The sequence below is a fragment of the Montipora foliosa genome, chromosome 13 (genome assembly GCF_036669935.1).
Source record: "Montipora foliosa isolate CH-2021 chromosome 13, ASM3666993v2, whole genome shotgun sequence".
Classification (NCBI taxonomy): Eukaryota; Metazoa; Cnidaria; class Anthozoa; order Scleractinia; family Acroporidae; genus Montipora; species Montipora foliosa.
This window is the reverse complement of record NC_090881.1, coordinates 22,502,089-22,519,588: the sequence shown is the minus strand read 5'-3', so window position 1 is coordinate 22,519,588 and position 17,500 is coordinate 22,502,089. Positions and strand designations below refer to the sequence as shown.

General features: G+C 38.8%; 1 protein-coding gene across 1 annotated transcript; it reads right to left on the bottom strand.

The window, feature by feature from the left end:
* Positions 1 to 2,926: 2,926 nt before the first annotated feature.
* Positions 2,927 to 15,568, bottom strand: LOC137981843 (NLR family CARD domain-containing protein 4-like). Its single transcript, XM_068828885.1, has 3 exons — positions 15,163 to 15,568; positions 8,390 to 8,452; positions 2,927 to 6,948 (listed from the first exon to the last, which is right to left on the bottom strand). Exons 1-3 carry the CDS (start codon positions 15,566 to 15,568, stop codon positions 4,205 to 4,207), a joined length of 3,213 nt encoding a protein of 1,070 aa, XP_068684986.1. The 3' UTR covers positions 2,927 to 4,204.
* Positions 15,569 to 17,500: the final 1,932 nt, after the last annotated feature.

Genomic DNA, 17,500 nt, shown 5'->3' with positions numbered 1-17,500 from the left:
CACGTTGCCATGTTACCACCAATAGCGTAGCTCCTACTCTACTATAAAAACTACACGTAACCCATAATCCCTCGATTCGCTCTGACGAAGGGCTAACGCTCGAAACGTCAGCTTTCAGAATCTCTGTACGGTGGCCAATTTACGTTATCAACTCCGTTGATAAAACCAAATTTTTAGATATAAATACGGTGTTTAGACGAATTATAGATCAAAATACTTCTTACGATTGATTTGCCTGTAAGAATCAGATGAAGACGAAGTTTTCAATTCTGAAACGGGAAGTACTGAAATGAACTTTTTAATGAAAACAACAACTGAGCTACGTAGCCTACGTATGTTAACTTAATTCTTAAATTATCGATAAAACTTTTGCCAAAGAACAAAGAAAGATAAAAGAACTTGGTAACACAACTGACTTGGGAGAATTTTTTTAAATTCAAATACTTTAATATACGGAGAGAATCTTCACTTGGGCCCCAGAAGGTTTTCAATCCACACATCTCACGAAATTTTACATCGCTGGTCGAGAACGAACACATGACAACAGTCGACCCTTCGTTTCTGACCCCCATCCCGAGGGACGGGCAGCAGGACGGGTCTTCTCGCCTCCCGTCCTCGGGTTAGCCGTAAGTGAAGAAGGGCGGCTCTATAGGTAGACTAAAGACTCTCCAACACTGAAAGTGAGCGCTCCGGTGTGAAAAAAACTAAAACACAGGTCGCATTCCACAATTGAGTGTACATGTCACTGTGCTGCAGACAAATAAACAACACCAAAAGTGTTTCCTAGCGCTAATCACTCAACAAAAATGTTGTTTCAGGTCTCGGAGAAACTTTTGCCTTAGTTGTTGACTATTGGAGCAGCGACTTCTAGTCTTGACCCGTGGAATGTGACCTGTATTTAACATACCCGCCTTCATTGCAGCTGCCACACGAGTCAAGAGCGTCACATACAACTGCTAAAACAACCAGATCAATCATCTATGAGCCCTATTGCACAATTTTATAATTTGTAACACAATCTGACATGGTGAAAGCATAGAACAACAGTAACGATGCTCGCGTTAAGGAATTGCAATTGTGAGGCGCCAAAATCAACTAAAACGTAAAGGTAAATAAAATCACTCCATTACCGTTACGTATTTCAAACACCATTATGTCCTTTTATATATATCCAGATGCATAAACATTCAAAAGGGTGATGCTCTATATCACTTCGCTCCTATTCCTTTTTCTCAGATGAGAAAAAAAATCAATCAAAATTGGAGAAAATCACTTTAAGACTTCACATAGAGGCATTTACTTGTGAGGAGAGCGTTTTACGTGGAGATATAAGCGCAAGAATTATATCATCAAACCTTGCTCATATAGTCATAAGTGAAAACACCTTTTCTCTTCAATGGATCAGTACTTTCCAAAACCTTATTGTTATTCAGTAAAACCTTCATAAGTGTGATTCTTTACAACAGCATCAATTGTTTTGCTCATAAATTTAAAACTACAGATAAATCTCAATTTAAAAAAAAAACTTTCCCCCTCGATAAGACACAATAATCTTTTTTGAAAAAGATAAATATCTTTCTTCAGTGTTGGCAATCCCTTAGCAACACAGTTTGATGATGGGCTTCACCATAAAATACTTGAAACTAGCCAGTTTTTATAAAAAGAGGTGAATAATAACCAGAGAGGTTGTGAAGGGAAGTACCTTTGGCTTTCAATACAAAAAGTTGCATGCAAGCATTGGGTGCTATTCCTCCATGCACAAATTTCTGTGAAATGGCAGTGATCTCTCACTTCCTTTCTTTTTCATTATCCACAAAAAAGTCACCAAATATAAAATATCTGTTGATTTGTGTCTTTTAGAGTCATCTTTGGTAAAAATTATCTTTACTGGTAACTTATTATATTTGTGATAAATGCCTTCAGCCAACTTTTGAGCCCTTTCAACAAAATAATTGTAATGCTACACCAACATTGCTTTTCTTTTTTTGAAGGAAAAAAATTGGTTTCATTTCAAAAGTAACACTTTTATCAACGCATTTGACAGAGACCAAAAGCCTGGTAGTTCGTACTTTTGATAAATTTCATTGCAGCTGATTTGAGGGTTCCACTGTCACGTTGAAACATTCCTAATTAACATTACTACATCAAACATGGAACAATATGTTTTCCTCCGTGGTGGTTAAATGAGATCAACAATAACAGAAGCACACCAGCTTCTGCTAATAGGGCCCTTAAGCAAGGACGACGAGGACGGCTATGAGAACGCCACAAATTTCCATATTTAGGGCGCGTTCGATTGACCCTATTCCGGAATAAGAATATGTGGCGTGATGATTAAAACGGTATGTTTGGCACATTTCGAAGCAGCAAGGATAATAACAATATGTTTAAAATAGCACTTTAGCCGATGTTTGACAAAGTTAACGTGAATCTCCGTAAAAATGAAGGATTTCTAACTTATATTCCATGTATTCCTATTCCGGAATACGGTGAATCGAACGCACCCTTAGTGAGCAAAAACAATAGCTTTGAACGCCCTGCACGTGCGTTTCACATTTTGATACATTTTCTTTGCCGTTCTCGCTTGGCTACGACGTGAAATGATCAAATTTGAGGTCATGTGGAGGACGAGATCAAATTACGATGAATTTTCAATTTTCTCTCTGAATGTCCACACCTTTCTCATCAATTTTATTCTTGGATTGTGTATTCACACTTTCCAAGCCGCACGACAAGGAGTAATCGCAAAATTATTACAGTAACGGGAAATAATATTTTTAGATAACGTTCTCGTAATCGTCGTCCTCGTGGTCGTCGTCCTTGCTCAAGGTCCCTAATAACCAAGGAAACGGACGAGAACGCCTGCATGCTAAAAATGTCTCAATTTCTAACCTTCGAATCCCATGTCTTCAAGGTAGCCGGCTTGCTTGTTTACCTGGGGAACTATTAAGTATTTTTCTGGAGAGATTTTTGCGCTTCTGCAAACAAATTTTCTCAAAAGTTGCCCGTTGAAAACAAATTTTCACTTTTTTCATGGCCATCATCTCTGGCACTAAAAGTAGGAAATGGAAAGTCCTCTTCATTCGGTATAATGGAGCAAAGTTGTATTTTTAAGGTTTACGATTTATCTTAAATTGTTTTAAAGCAATTTCTGCCGCTTTATATCTTGTTAGACGTCCTGAAGAGGTCTGCGCGATCTAAACCGGTAATTGACAGATCCGTTGATTTCAGCTGCACTCTGGTTCTTCTTCGTAATTTTTTTAAAAAATTGTTATTAAATTTCAGAATAAAAACTAGCGATCAAAAACGACTTTTCGATCTCCCTGAGATCATTTTCAAGTTGTAGAAAAAGCGAATGAAATATACAAATATAAGTAGAAATTAATGCGTGAGAATGTCCACCGATAAAATATGTAACTAAATACAAGCGCTGAAATGTAAGTGCTGAAATAAATAAATATTATAGAAAACTATATAAACAACATTGCACGAATTGAATCTGACTGTTTGTTCAAAGTTAGCTTGAGCTCCTTTATAAAGAGCATTTCGTAGATCAGGCAGTCGAATTTACTTTGGCACTTTCTTAAGATCTTAAAATCACGATATATGTCACTTGGGACTGTTCCATGTGGCCTGCGAACGCAGACGTATTTCCGGCGGAGAGAAACGACCGCCGGAAATACGTCTGCGTTCGCAGGCTATGTTCCATGTTGCTCTTTAATGTGATTCTCGATTGAAGACGATCCTTTGTCTTCCTCAACGCGCTGATAGAGGTGTCGGCACGTATACCCGACATAGTTTGTATCACACAAACCACATGCACTTGTAGTAGTAAACAACGCGTTGCTGGTTGATGATAAGTGGCTTCTTTTCCTTTGGTTGATCTCGTGCCCGATCGTACGACTTGCATACACGGGGCGAATATCAATTCCAATTTTGCAGCCTAGTTCCCCAAGTTGTCTTCCCGCGGAATTGGCCCGTGATCTCTGATCCTTGAATGGTCACACTATTCTGACCGGCGCTTCATTTACGTTGCACGCTCGTGTGCAAATTGGATCGCCAGACACTTTCTTGGTGACAAAATTACTAATGGACAATTGTAGCAGTTCAAAGGCAAGGAAAGCAAATCATCATCAATTCAAATAGTCAAAACTTTGCTTGCTTGTAGCACAGCATTTTGGAACGAGGTCAACGCCTTGGCCAGTCAGTCAACAATGGAGTTTTCGGAAGAAATGGATAAATGGGGAAGTGCTTCTTGAAGAATTCGTAAAGTTTCCCCTGACAATTTACAACCTTCGCAATCAAAATACTTGATTTTACCAAGTTTCATTAAGAATGATGCGAGGGGTTTTTGCAGGTGATCCAATGCGTTACCGTTCAAGCTCAGGCCATACAGGTTTGGGACATCACTAAAGGACGTTTCCAAATATTGCAGGTCATATTCATCCAAATCCAAACATTCAAGTTCTAGCCATCTCAAATGCGGAAAAAAGCAAAGTTTTCTGGTTAGTGGACTGAGACTCCCACTAACATTGACATTGCTGAACTTCAAAAATACCAACGGCATGTCTTTGTCTATTCTGCCAAAAAGGGCCAACATGTCTTTAACATTTAAACTATCACCTGTGCCAACTAAAAAGAAATATTGTAAGGATGACAATCTCTGGAACAAAAGACCGAGCGCTGCGGCAACTGCTGGAGTCAGGTGGATTTCAAGTAGCTTCAGGTAAACGAGGCTCTTGTGCGTGATACTGGAAACCAACCTCAAGATTGCTTTCTCAGCACAGCACCTATCAAAGGAAATACAAAGTCTCGTGATGTTTTCAAAACTTGGCAACAATTCAGCGAGTTCTTCAGTTCCTTTTGACATCAGTTTACAAGTCAATTTTAAATCGCACTTGCTAGGGTTTGGGAGCTGTTGCAAAAATTCGCAAACACTGTCTTCCGCATCTCGAACTTCGATACTCATCAAATGGGTGCAATTTTTGATTACAGCACCAACATCTTTCATTGCAGAAAGTTCAAAACAACAAAACGTACTTAAGAACGTAAGAGACGTCTTTTGTGGAACCAAGCTTACCGACTGACACGGTAAAGCAACAGCCTGTGCACTCTCAGTGAATAGTCTGGCATGGGCAGCACAACTCAGGTCTAACTCTCTGAAATAAACACTGACATCACCGTCGTGGATATGAAGGATTGATGAAAAACCACAAATCAGTTCACATTCAACGTCGAGGAACTTTCTCAAAAATACTCCGAGGAAAACATTTTCAGAATTCTCAGTTATTTTCATTGGGGCATCAAGGCAGTTTAATGTTTTTACCACCTTGTGAAAAGTCGCAACGCTATTTTTATGCCAAAGCACTTCAAAAGGATTCAAAATAAAAGTCCAGGAATTCACACCAGAAAACAGTAACGCAAGGTAAGAGGGCGGTTTTGTGAGAACTGTAATCCCGTCAAAGCAATCAACGCAAAGCTTTGCAAGCTCTTGCTTTGAATGTACCTCTTCAAAGCAATAAAAAACCAAATCACTGAATTGCAAGTGTCTCTGAACAACCTCATCCAATGGCTTGTATTTGTGGTCTTCATCTGGTATCGCTTCTGATATATCAAGTGAAGGATCGTTTATTGTCACTGACTTCAAATGGTCAAACACTTTCCCTGCTCCTTCATCACTAAGTCCACAGACAAAGAGAAGAACGTTCTTGAATTCGCGACAGCTTTTCAAGGTTTGAGTGTGCTCTTCAATCAAACCGAGATTTCCATCAGGTATACATTTGTGAGTCACGTACCAGGCTGCTAAGAATTCTTGTATGCTCTTATGAATGAAAGAAACCATTTCCGTTGGTTGCAAGCTTTCTGTACACTCAGTTACTTGAAGAAAACCAATGACAACACTTTCTTCACACAGGACTTCAGAAGAAAGTTTACCATACGGGAAGATGTGGTCATCGTTTAAAAGACACTCTAAGGCCAGCTTACCGATTCGATTGAGGATCTCTGAATTATCCTCTAATCTGCTAAAGCGAGGAGGGGTATTCTTTCCTTGCTTGTGGCTTAAAACGTGCTGGACAATCTTTGAATATAAGCTCGTTTTGCTTTTCGAAAAGCCATCTGACTGTTCCTTTTTCCATAGCATGCAAAAGAACAGCAAAAGTAAGGGAACTTTTGCAAGATCTTTCAGTTTGTTTTCTTGCAAGTGATCATACAAATCTCTGGCATCTCTTTTGTCATCAAGCTGTCGAGTTATATACGTCAGTTTGTCCTCCTCACTGAATCCTGTTATTTCTGCAAGCAGGCCTTGAAATTCTTGGAGCTCACTAGCTTTGGAAATTCGACTTGTCATCAACACACAGCAGTTTCTCAATTCTTTTCCACTGAATATGTCAAAGATTTGAGATTCTTGTCCACTGTGATACTCATCATAGCCATCCAGCAACAGAAGAACTTCATTTTGATGGTTGGTGATATAATTCAGAAGCCCTTCCACTAACCATTTGTCTTCACGGGCAAAAAGTTTTGAGTTATAAATAACATCTTTGAGGCTTTGATATTTGGACACTTCTTTGAGGTCAACGAAAACAACAAGCTTGAACCTCCTCAGAACAGCTGCTTGTTTATCTTCAGTCTGAGTGTTACCAAGTCGAGCCCAGTCGATCGCTAGCCTCTTCGCAAAAGTGCTTTTACCAATTCCTGTCTCTCCCTGCACAAGAATCCTCTTTGGATTATTTCCCTTACCGATTGGACTGAAGAGGTCACTGTAGTGAGCCATTTCAGACTGTTTTGACCCAGCTAAGGTGGTTTGCCTTTGTATTACACTCAGTCGGGTGTAGATTTGATCAATGTCTACAAGAGACAACCTGGACCAAGAAGACGTTCGCACTTTGGATGTTTGTTTGTAATGTTCTTGGAGCTTTGCCCGGCAAATGTCCTCACTGAAAGACTCTGATCATGAGAAAAAAAGTAAAAAAAAGAGAAATGATCATTTCGGCCAACGTTTCGTTCAACATGCTGAACGAAGTCCTTGTCTCTTTTGGGAAGTATAACAGAAGGTTTAGATGCCGTTTTTTTAATGAACCTTCATCTTCATCGTCAATGCTATCACTGCTTCATTCTTTTTTCATCATTACTATCATTATTGTTATTGCACAGAAAACGCACGAAACAAGCACAAATATTCCACCATATTTGTACAGTGGAAAAACGGCTTAACTAGTTGAGGTACCGACGTTTGTCCCGCACTTGTCACGTACAAGTCTTTCATACGTTGTCGGTTGTTTACAAATCACTTGCTAAAGATATTTAGCTCTTATTAACGGAGCACGAGGACTGTGCACACGGCCGAGGTCAAGATTCTCCCATACAGACTAACTAAGCTCGTTAAATAAGATGTTTATTATATGGCAAACAAGAACAATTTAAATCGTTTAATGTAACTAGTGTGTACTAACTGACATTTTGCGTGCGAACGGCGATGAGTGGCGATGAGCTGAACTTAATTCTGCCAAAGTTTGTTCGTCCTCCTTTTTTTTCTCATCATGCTTTCTGGCACTTCCAAAAATAAATATTGGTAGAAGAAAATACTCAATATTTTTGCATTTTAGCTAGCAACTTTTTCACCGCAAAACATTACCGGTATAGACTCTAGATGCCGGTCTAGATACATGGGTTATTGACCAAGCGTGAGGTCAAGATGGCTGGATATTGGCCAAGTTCTTTTTTTGCGTGTTTATGGACCTCGACTTCGTCTCGGTCCATAAACACGCAAAAAAAGAACGAGGCCAATATCCAGCCATCTTGACCGAACAAGCTTGGTCAAGAAAGGATTTATTATATGACTTAAAACACCAAAAATTGATCTTTGATCTTGCGGGAACAAGCGAGAAATCCCGAGCGGGCAAGATAGCTCCATCTTGCCCGCTTGGGTAACCAATCACGGCACGCGATGTGGTTCATCTTGCCCGCTCACGGCGCTAGTCATAAAATAAGGGAAAATTGCGACCGCAGTCAATATCGATTTCAGCCAATCAGATTCGTGAATTCGGTAGTTCCCAGTCCTTGAGAGACACAGTCATATAAATAAAGTAGTAGGATAATAAATACCTTATCGGAAGTTTTGGTGTGTAATACCGTGGAATATTTCTACTCGTCGCTTGTCTCGTCTCTTTTACAGCGAGACTCGTAAAAATATTGCATCATCCCCTTCAATATCTTTAGGTATACTCAATCATGATGTCAGTTGTCCTTCAAACTATCCACATCAAAAACTCGCGTCAAAGTTATCTTATTTAATCTACTATTATCATCATTACCGTTATTATTATGACGCTACTGTTACATTAACTTTCATTTTTTGGTTGAAGCCTTTTAAACGTTAAATGCATACCTTTTATTTTGTTCAATTCGACCTTGCTAATGCTTTCTTCTGATTTCCACTGCTCGAAAGATTCTTAGGAAAACAAAACAGGAAATAGAGGAAGTGGGTTACTTCTTGCCTTTGCTTTTAACGTACAAGTTTGTCTTTTACCAGCTAAAATACACACTTTTATTCACAAGCGGAGCTTAAGACTCTTCTCAGCCTACCCTGGATCTCCTTTAGTTTGCCCTGAGAGTGTACTTCATGTGTCTCCAACTTTCTTATCACCGTCTCTTTATTATTGGAAAATAAAAGAAAATGAGGATGCTTTCTTCTGCTTTCCACTCCTCCAATGATTCTTAGGAAAACAAAACAGGCCATAAAGGAAGTGGGTTACTTCTTGCTCGGCTTTGCTTTTAACACACAAGCTCGTGTCTTTTAACAACTAATATACAAAGTCTTCACAATTTGATTCACAAGCAAAGCTTAAGATTCTTCTCAACCTACCCTGGAACTCTTTTAGTTTGTCCTGAGTGTGCACTCCTTGTGTCTTCTGCATCTCTTAATTATTGAAAAAAGAAAAAGAAATCGGGAAATAAAAGATAGAAACGATGAAAATAGATAGATAGATAGATGTTAGATAGATAGACATTAACGATAAAAACTTAACAGCCACTTGGCTGAATTGCGTAATTATTTACAATGAATGAACAAACTAATGTAACAATATAAGATTATTTACAAGTCGGATAAAAATTATAATCAGTAAATCTAAGGCTTAAAATCTAGGGCTAAAAATATAAATGTCGGTACGAAATGCACTTAAAATTACGCTGGGATAAGAGATCTTTTATAACGGTATGTGCGAAAACATGGAAAGGTAAACTACGTTAGTGTCTAAGATTGTAAGAGGCCTTGTGCCTTGGGGGTACAAGATTACTATGGCCAACGAAGCCGACAACTCACAGTAACTCAGTAGGAATAATGGTCAAAATAGTTTAAAGGGAATTTCCACTCCAACAAAAAATAACATTAAACCACAGGAAGTGATGTCTCTACTATCAAATTTTCCTGAACATTAAAAAAAAAATTGTATCCGAAATAACCATATTTCAGTATTGCCTTTGCTGTTAAAATTTCCGGGCCATCTTGAATAATTATGACTTTTTTTTTTACCTCTTGCGGTCTTATCCAATGGGCTATTGTTCACTTGAGCAAGTTATAAAAAAATAAAGTCAAATAAAAAATATCTTTATTATACAAACCCTTTTCTGAAGAATTGTCACTTAAATTTTAATGCAACCATTAGTTCCTCACGTTGCATGTTTTCCTTAGTGCAAACAGACGATATGAGCGAAAGGAAGCAAAAGTAGTACTATGGGCCATTTTATAGCCAGTTGGGCACCGGCCTGAAAATCACCAGCAATGCAGATGGTCTTTTAAAGCACTTACATGTAACTGTGCTCTTCTTACAAGCAATGACATCAGGGGGTCAAAATTCAAGGTTCAATGCACACAGTCATGCTTAATAATAACAGTAATAATAATAATAATAATAATAATAATAATAACAATAATAACAACAACAATAACAACAATAATAATAATAATAATAATAATACAGCGAAGATTTTGTAAAGGACCCTCAACACCTTAGGCTATGGGCTATAGCTTGATGCTCTGGGGCAACAAGTCCACCAATATCTACGAATGGTGTGAGACAGACAATAGGGAGTGGTCAATAAGTAGAGGGTGTGGGGAAGTGGGGGGGGGGGGGGGGGCGGGGCACGGACTGGTGCATCAGTGAGTATACCATGTTTGGTTTTTCATGACCCACTAAACCAGTAAGACCCTTTTTTTCCAACCCCCCTCTGCCCCCTGCCACCTCCTCGAATATTTTTCCCAAGAAGAAACAAAAGTCTAACCAGTCGTTAAATATACCCAATGTCATACTTTTGGGAGAAACTAACAAAATACAGGTCATTATATTATGAATGACTTGTACGAGGGAAGGCGTGGGTATGATTTAAAATCTGCTGTTGCTAGACAAGAAAAAAAAATTGCAAGTGTTATGAACCTTGTAATCCCGCTGCTTTACAAACATGTACTTCTGTAAAGAATGCATCCTTACACGCTGTGATAAATCTCAGTATGTTATGCAACAACATTAAAGTGATTGAAGGCATAAAATCAAGTATCCAGAAGAAGAGAGAAGAAGCACAATAGCATCTGTCTAAAACCTTTGCCAAGTCTGGAAAGGTTTTACCAGGACATGAGTACCCAAGAAAACCTAATGAGGATATTTGAGAACTTCAATTAAAGGTGGAGGAGAAAGTAAGAGACTTTGAGACTAGCCTTGCTGACCAGTTGACATGTTCAAACACATTACTCAGAGTCACAACAAAAGGAAAAAACAGTCTCAAAAAGAGAACTGAAGAAAGGCTAAGAAGCTTAAAAATTGAAAAAGTGTAGACAGGAGATGTCATAAGTTCTATGGAAAAAGGTTTGCCTCTGATTCTTGATATTTTTCAACAGACGTTTCAGCTAATTCTTAAGCCTTCATCAGTGATATGAAAGCGAAGTTCGTTATCATACGCTATTTAAGGTAACGTAGCGCGAAGCTTGTGCGCGTGACCATGCAATTCATGCTCGCGCAATGCCTTTGTAGGCTTCTGGAAGTACGATATGATCGTTCACAGCGTTCGGGTCCAAAGTAGAGTGCCAGGCTTCGAGGAAAAGTCGCTTGTGGTACAGTAATTAGCTTCGAAACCAACGACCTTGACATTTTCAAACAGCAAATAAAACAGCATTCCATCACCAGTGAAGAAGTCATGGTCTCCTTCAATGTGAAGTCTCTGTTCACCCCCATACCTATGGACTTAGCCCTAGCAAGAACTAAGGAGAGGCTACAACAAGACCAGAATCTAGTAGAATGTACCAATCTTTCTGCTGACATCTTGAAACTTTCAGACTTCGTACTCAACCACAATTACTTCAAACATGATGGCGACCACTACAACCAAATAATTGGATGTGCCATGGGTTGTCCCATCAGTCCAGTTTTAGTTGAGCTGGTTATGGAAGAAATTGAGGAAACTGCAATCTCCACATTCTTGCACCCTCCCAAATGGTGGTTTCGCTATGTTGACGATAGTCATTCTTGTTTAAAAAACGATGAAGTCGACGAGTTTCATAAACATCTGAAGTCAATTAATTACAGTTCACTAAATGGAACTAGAAAACACCAATGGGCAAGGCTTACCTTTTCTAGACACCATTACAAGTAGATGCGGCATAAAAATTCAAGTGTATGTTTACAGAAAACTGACACACACTGACCGTTATCTCGATTTCTTTTTGTCACCTTTTGTGCCACAAAAGATCTGTGGTTAACACTTTGCTGAAAAGCGCAAACAACATTCCGTCAACAAATAAAGAAGACGAGAAGAAACGCAACGAGTCAAAGCCCTTCTGTGAGATAACAATTATCCCATGTCCTTTATTCAACACTGCGAGAGGGCGTTAACCAAACAACCCGCCGGTAACAACTTCCATGGCTTTGTAGTGCTGCCGTATGTACAGGGCGTTTCCGAGAAAATAGGTCACATTTTGAAACAACAAAAGATCAAAGTAGCTTACAAACCACAACCAACCATCAACAGCCTTTTTCTGCACCCCAAAGAGCTAGACGATTCTGACCACCAGAAATCAGGCATAGTGTACAAAATCAATTGTACACAGTGTTACAGTAATTTGTGTACTATGGCCAAACAGAAAGATCATTAAAGACCCGAATTGCGGAGCACAAAAAGGCGATTATAGGTTTTGACCAAAACTCTAAAGTTGCAAGCTATGTCCACCATTTCAGCCACAACATGAACTTTGAAAATGTCAAGGTCGTTGGTTTTGAAGCTAATTACCACAAGCGACTTTTCCTACAAGCCTGGCACTATACTTTGGACCGGAACGCTGGGAACGATCATATTGTACTTCCAGAAGCCTACAAAGGCATCACGGGAGCACGAATTGCATGGCCACGTGCAGAAGCTTCGTGCTACGTGACTTTAAATAGCGTATGATAACGAACTTCGCTTTCATATCACTGATTATGGCCTGCAAAATAGAGTTTATTTTAGTTGGCAATGACAGCGTGAGCAATATGCTTTTTTCCATAATCATAATAATAATAATAATAATAATAATAATAATAATAATAATACACAATGTTTAGATGTCCTTCAACTATCCACATAAACTCTTACTAAAGTTATCTCATTTAATCTACTATCACCATGATCTAATATGACACTACTGTCATATTTACCTTCATTTTTTGGTTGAAGCCTTTTTGACGTTCAGTGAATTCACACATTTTATTTTGTTCAACTTAACCTTCCTAATGCTTTTTTCTGTTTTACACAGTCTGCTCAAGTGATTCTTAGGAAAACAAAACAGCCAATAAAGGAAGTGGGTTACTTCTTGCCTTTGCTTTAACATACAAGTTCATGTCTTTTACCAGCCAAAATATAAAGCCTATTAAAGCAGAGTTCCTTACGACTCTTCTCAACCTACCCTGGATCTCCTTTAGTTGGTCCTGAGTGTGCACTCCTTGTGTCTTCAGCATCTCTTTATTATTGAAAAAAGAAAAACATGAGAAAGTAATGAAAAAAGATAGAAATGAGAAAGTAAAGCCCACAAAGCCAGCAACTCACAGTAACTCAGTAGGAATAATGGTTTCAATAGCTTTACGGAATTTCCACTCCAGCAAAAAAATTAATAAACACCTGTCAGATTGTTTCCGGACTCTAAATTTTTCGTTTATTACACAACTTTGACGGTCAAAGTTGTGTAATACACATCTTTGATGGTCAAACTTGTGTAATAAGCTAAAAATTTAGAGTCCGGAAACAATCTGACAGGGGTTTAATAACATTAACCCACAATAATGATGTCCATACAATCAAATTTCCCTGAACATTAAAAAAAAATTAAGTTGTATCCGACATAATTTCCTGGCCATCTTAAATACATGTAATAATTGTGACATTTTATGGTTGCCCTGATGTTATCATTCAAAAGCCCTTTGTATCAGAACAATTAAGCAACCGTTACATATCACAATCATCAAGATAGTGGAGCTCGCAAAAAATTTAAGTAAAATGAGTGAATCAAAAATTCAATTACTTCCTCAAGCTGAATGGCCTTTCTCAGTGGTGGTAGAGTGTACCAGCGGGAGGAAGCAAAAGTAGTAATACAGGCCACTTCATAAGCCAGCTGAATGGATGTAGTGTTCAATTTTCTTTTTCCTGAATTTGTCATGTGCTTTCAGAAATAATATCAATTCTCAGTTCACTGAATTTATTGCCAAGGATCAAGAGCTGTTTCTAGAGCCATCAATCTAAATTAACTTATTGTAACATTATGATGCTCTTTCCTCTTTTCGAGGAACAAAAGCGACTGGTGCACAGAAAATACGAAGTATCAAAGGCTCAAATGCGGTTGAATTTAACAATGAACGAGATGCTTCCGTGAAGCATACACTGGGTTGCCTGTGGTACATGCTACAGAAAATCAGAAGGCACTGAATTGTGTGGTATTGAAATACAGCATTCCAGTCTCTGAAGAATAACAAATAAAAGAGAAGCGAGAAACATTGGCTTCTGGGCTGACATGTTGATAATTTTCAAGTTCCCTCACAACTTCGTTTCACCACAAGTGTGCCCTCTGAGCATCTGACAGCTTTGTAATACTAAATTTCACTGAAGTCAAGCCCTGTTCCGCGGGGTTAGTGTTAGGATGGGAGACGAAAACAATAAATCCCTCACAAAAAACAGAAGCATCTGACCGAAAATACTATTAACGCTAACAAAAGCGAACTCAGCAAGGTACAGATTTTGTTAGCTTGCTTTATGCAAAACAAATATCGATGAAAAAGCAGATAACTATTGATACACAGTTTTTAGAAAGAGCAGAAGGAAGTTTCCGGGACGGTCGATCGAGAATAAAATATTTACGACATGAAAACAACATTAATTTTGAACTGTGCATATAAAATATAAAAAGTTACGATCAGCGACAAACATTTTGGGAGATTTTTGCTACGTTCAAGTAAATTGCAAAATCGAAAGTGACATGGCTGGAATTCAGCGGGCGCCGTGATTAAGTTACCCTGGCATGTTTACTCGCCAAACAGTGAAGCATCTGTGTCAAATGATGGCAAGATATCGGGTTTTTGTAAGTTTCTTTTTCCGTCAAGTGTTATAAAGTTTGAAATGAAATGAGCGAAGTCAAAACAAAGATCACAATCGCCCAACTCTTGTTTATGCAAAGTCAAAATTTACTCTCTAAGACGCGTACGACGTTATTTATCACCAAGTAATTCCATCATTTTGGAAATAGCAGCTACTTTATTATTCATCTGCGTCACAAGTTTTCACTGATTTTGGGGCTCATTTTGTTGAAACTCAAGCACGCTTCCAACAGGCCTGTGAACCCTTCCTGCTGACTTTCCATTATTGAGCTCCATAAGGGTATATTTTGTTTAAGGATCCACTAAAACGCCATTCGCGTTACATGACTTTCGACGCCATTGCAGGCTAAGTTAATGATTCTACTGTGTCCACCAGAGAAATCTACGCAGTTCCACTACCCTCTCGATCCTAAGAAAATACGCCCAGAAGGCTCTATGCACAAAGACACCACTTACCAGGGGAGTGACAGGAAAGACTTTTACCGACATGGAAAAAAAAAACAAGAAAACAAAAAAAAAGAAAAAAAAGAAAACAAACAAACTTAACGCAGACCTCGACTGGGTTTGCCATAGGCAACCCAGTAATAAGGTAGTGTACCTTCAAGTTGTTCAAGCTTGTCCTTGGTGCTATCATCATCTTTCTTCCACTCTTTAAGCAACTCACGATAGTGCACTTCAACATCAGGATCCATGGAATCAGTCTTCAGTCGGCTTATTGCAGATGTATAACTTGCTGCAGATCCAAGTGCTAACAGTGCATTGCTGATCTCAAGCCATAACGCTTGAAATATTGGCTCGTCAACAGATGCCTGGGTTGCATGACCATAGACATTGTTTCTGTAATACTTGATTCTTGCTATGTTGGCTTCAATGCTGTTATCAGAAGCATGGGGAAGGATGTCCCAGCTTCCAGTGCTGGCAGGGGCACTCAAGCCACAAATGTTCCTCAGCAGTACCATCAGAAGCGTAATGTCAAAGCTAGCTGATGAGACTGATGATGAGATAGCTGGGAACAGCCTTCCCCACTGGGTAACATTTAAAATCTTCCTGTTTCGCAGGGACTGCAATGTAGGTAACTTACCGGCCAATATCCGGTGGAGACAGCTTGGGGGATGTATCCTGTCAAAGGTGTCTTTAACCACCTGAGTTCCAACATCCACTAAAAGACGACACAACCGTGCATAGTTTGTTGTTTCCTTAGTGGATGAAAATAATGGTGCCGCACTTGCCATCTTTTAAACTGTTGATTCACATTAGCTGTAAGAAAAAATAGCATTATCTGTGAGGCCCAGTTTCCAATAATGCAGACATAATGAAGATCAAAATCACAACATACTACTCTATTGTTCAATTCTATCCTTTAAAAGCAGTCAGGGGATACAGTACTGTGCAAAAGTAATGCAAACGAAATTCGACGAAATTCGTTCTTTGTTCACTGTGAATTTTCGGGGAAGTTCGTGAACATTTCAGAACGAAAATGCAGCGTGTTTTTCGGTAGAACGAAACGTGAGGGCGACGTATTTTCGTTAATGGTAACGAAAATTCAGGCGTACGATTATTCAAGCTAACGAAAATACAGATTCTAGTAGCGTAAATTCGATCTAGCGAAATTTCATGACTAGAGTTAAATGAAAAGTGTGACATTAACGACAATATTACAACGAACGCGACAACTAAACGCTCATCCTGAATCCGCTGTGTGAACTGCAAACAGTATCGAATGCTTGGCTGTGACGAGCGTTATTTTGTTTACAGTGTTCAGTGTAAATCCAATACAGTCAGCGGGTATTCTTTTTTTTGAAAACTTTATATTTATTTCAGTGGCTTGAAATGTTAGTAAAGTTTCAAACTTGGGTATACAGATTGAGAATAACGGCTTCTTTCAAGAAAACAATTCCAGATAAGCCAGTGCCAGTGGAAAATGACTCGCGGCGGTTGAATAGAGATCACGTGTACTGTCACGACCAGCTTACCGGTAAATGTTTCATGTACCTTTTGTTGCCAGACTTGTTTTGTTGTGTCGTTTTTGTTTTGCAGCAAGTTGTATTTTGAGTCCATATCCCTTTACTTCCATTTCGGATCGTCGGCACATGCCTCTTGCGTGCCTTCTGCATCGCTCGCTATAGATCGTTTTCACTGTCACGCAATAAAAAAATAAATTGAAAACCATCCAGTGGAAAAAGTCAAGAATTCGTGATGTTGTAGAAGATAAATGAAGACGGCACTTCTCCAAGTTGTAGGCCCGTGCGTTTCCCCAAACTTCAGATATTCGTCGAAATGTTTCGCAGAAATTTACGAAAACCACGACAATATGACACTTTGCGTTCACTTGTTTTTGTTTAAAGTTGTTGTAGAATTAAGCAATTCGAATCAAACTAACGAAAATTCAAAGAGTATGCTTCTGTAAATTCGAGATGTTTTACCGAAATTTCAAAGTACCCTTCGGAAAATTTGAAGTGCACTAACGAAAATTCAAGGTAGGCATGGAAATTTCATGCGCGTTTCGCTCGAACTTTCGTCCGGAACCAAGAAATTTTGCGGTGTTACAAATAATAGGCAATTTGAACTTTCGTTCAGAGTTCTTAGAATTTTCGTTTCGTTCGAATTATCGTTTGTTTTCGGCAAAATTCATCGAAATTCGACGAATTTCGTTTGCATTACTTTTGCACAGTACTGTATTTTAATTAGTTTGGGTCACTAAATTGTTACTACAGTCGAAGCTCTCGTAAGCAACCACCAAGGGAATTCAAAAAAGTGGTCGCAACTAGAGCTGATCGCTTACGAGAATGGGCTCTCGTAAGCGACAAAATTATAAACAATAGAGGATGGTCACTTATGAGAGCTTTCAGCAAGAGTCTCCTGGAATTTGTAAAATCTTATTGATGGTACTG

Excerpts from the sequence above, each read along its gene's own strand:
- LOC137981843 (XM_068828885.1), bottom strand. The coding sequence starts at position 15,568 with ATGGTACTGCTGAGGAACATTTGTGGCTTGAGTGCCCCTGCCAGCACT. Across the intron at positions 8,453-15,162 it reads CTATGGCAAACCCAGTCGAG|AATCTTTCGAGCAGTGGAAA; the intron begins GTCTGCGTTAAG and ends TGTTTTCCTAAG. Across the intron at positions 6,949-8,389 it reads CGAATTGAACAAAATAAAAG|AGTCTTTCAGTGAGGACATT; the intron begins GTATGCATTTAA and ends TCTCATGATCAG.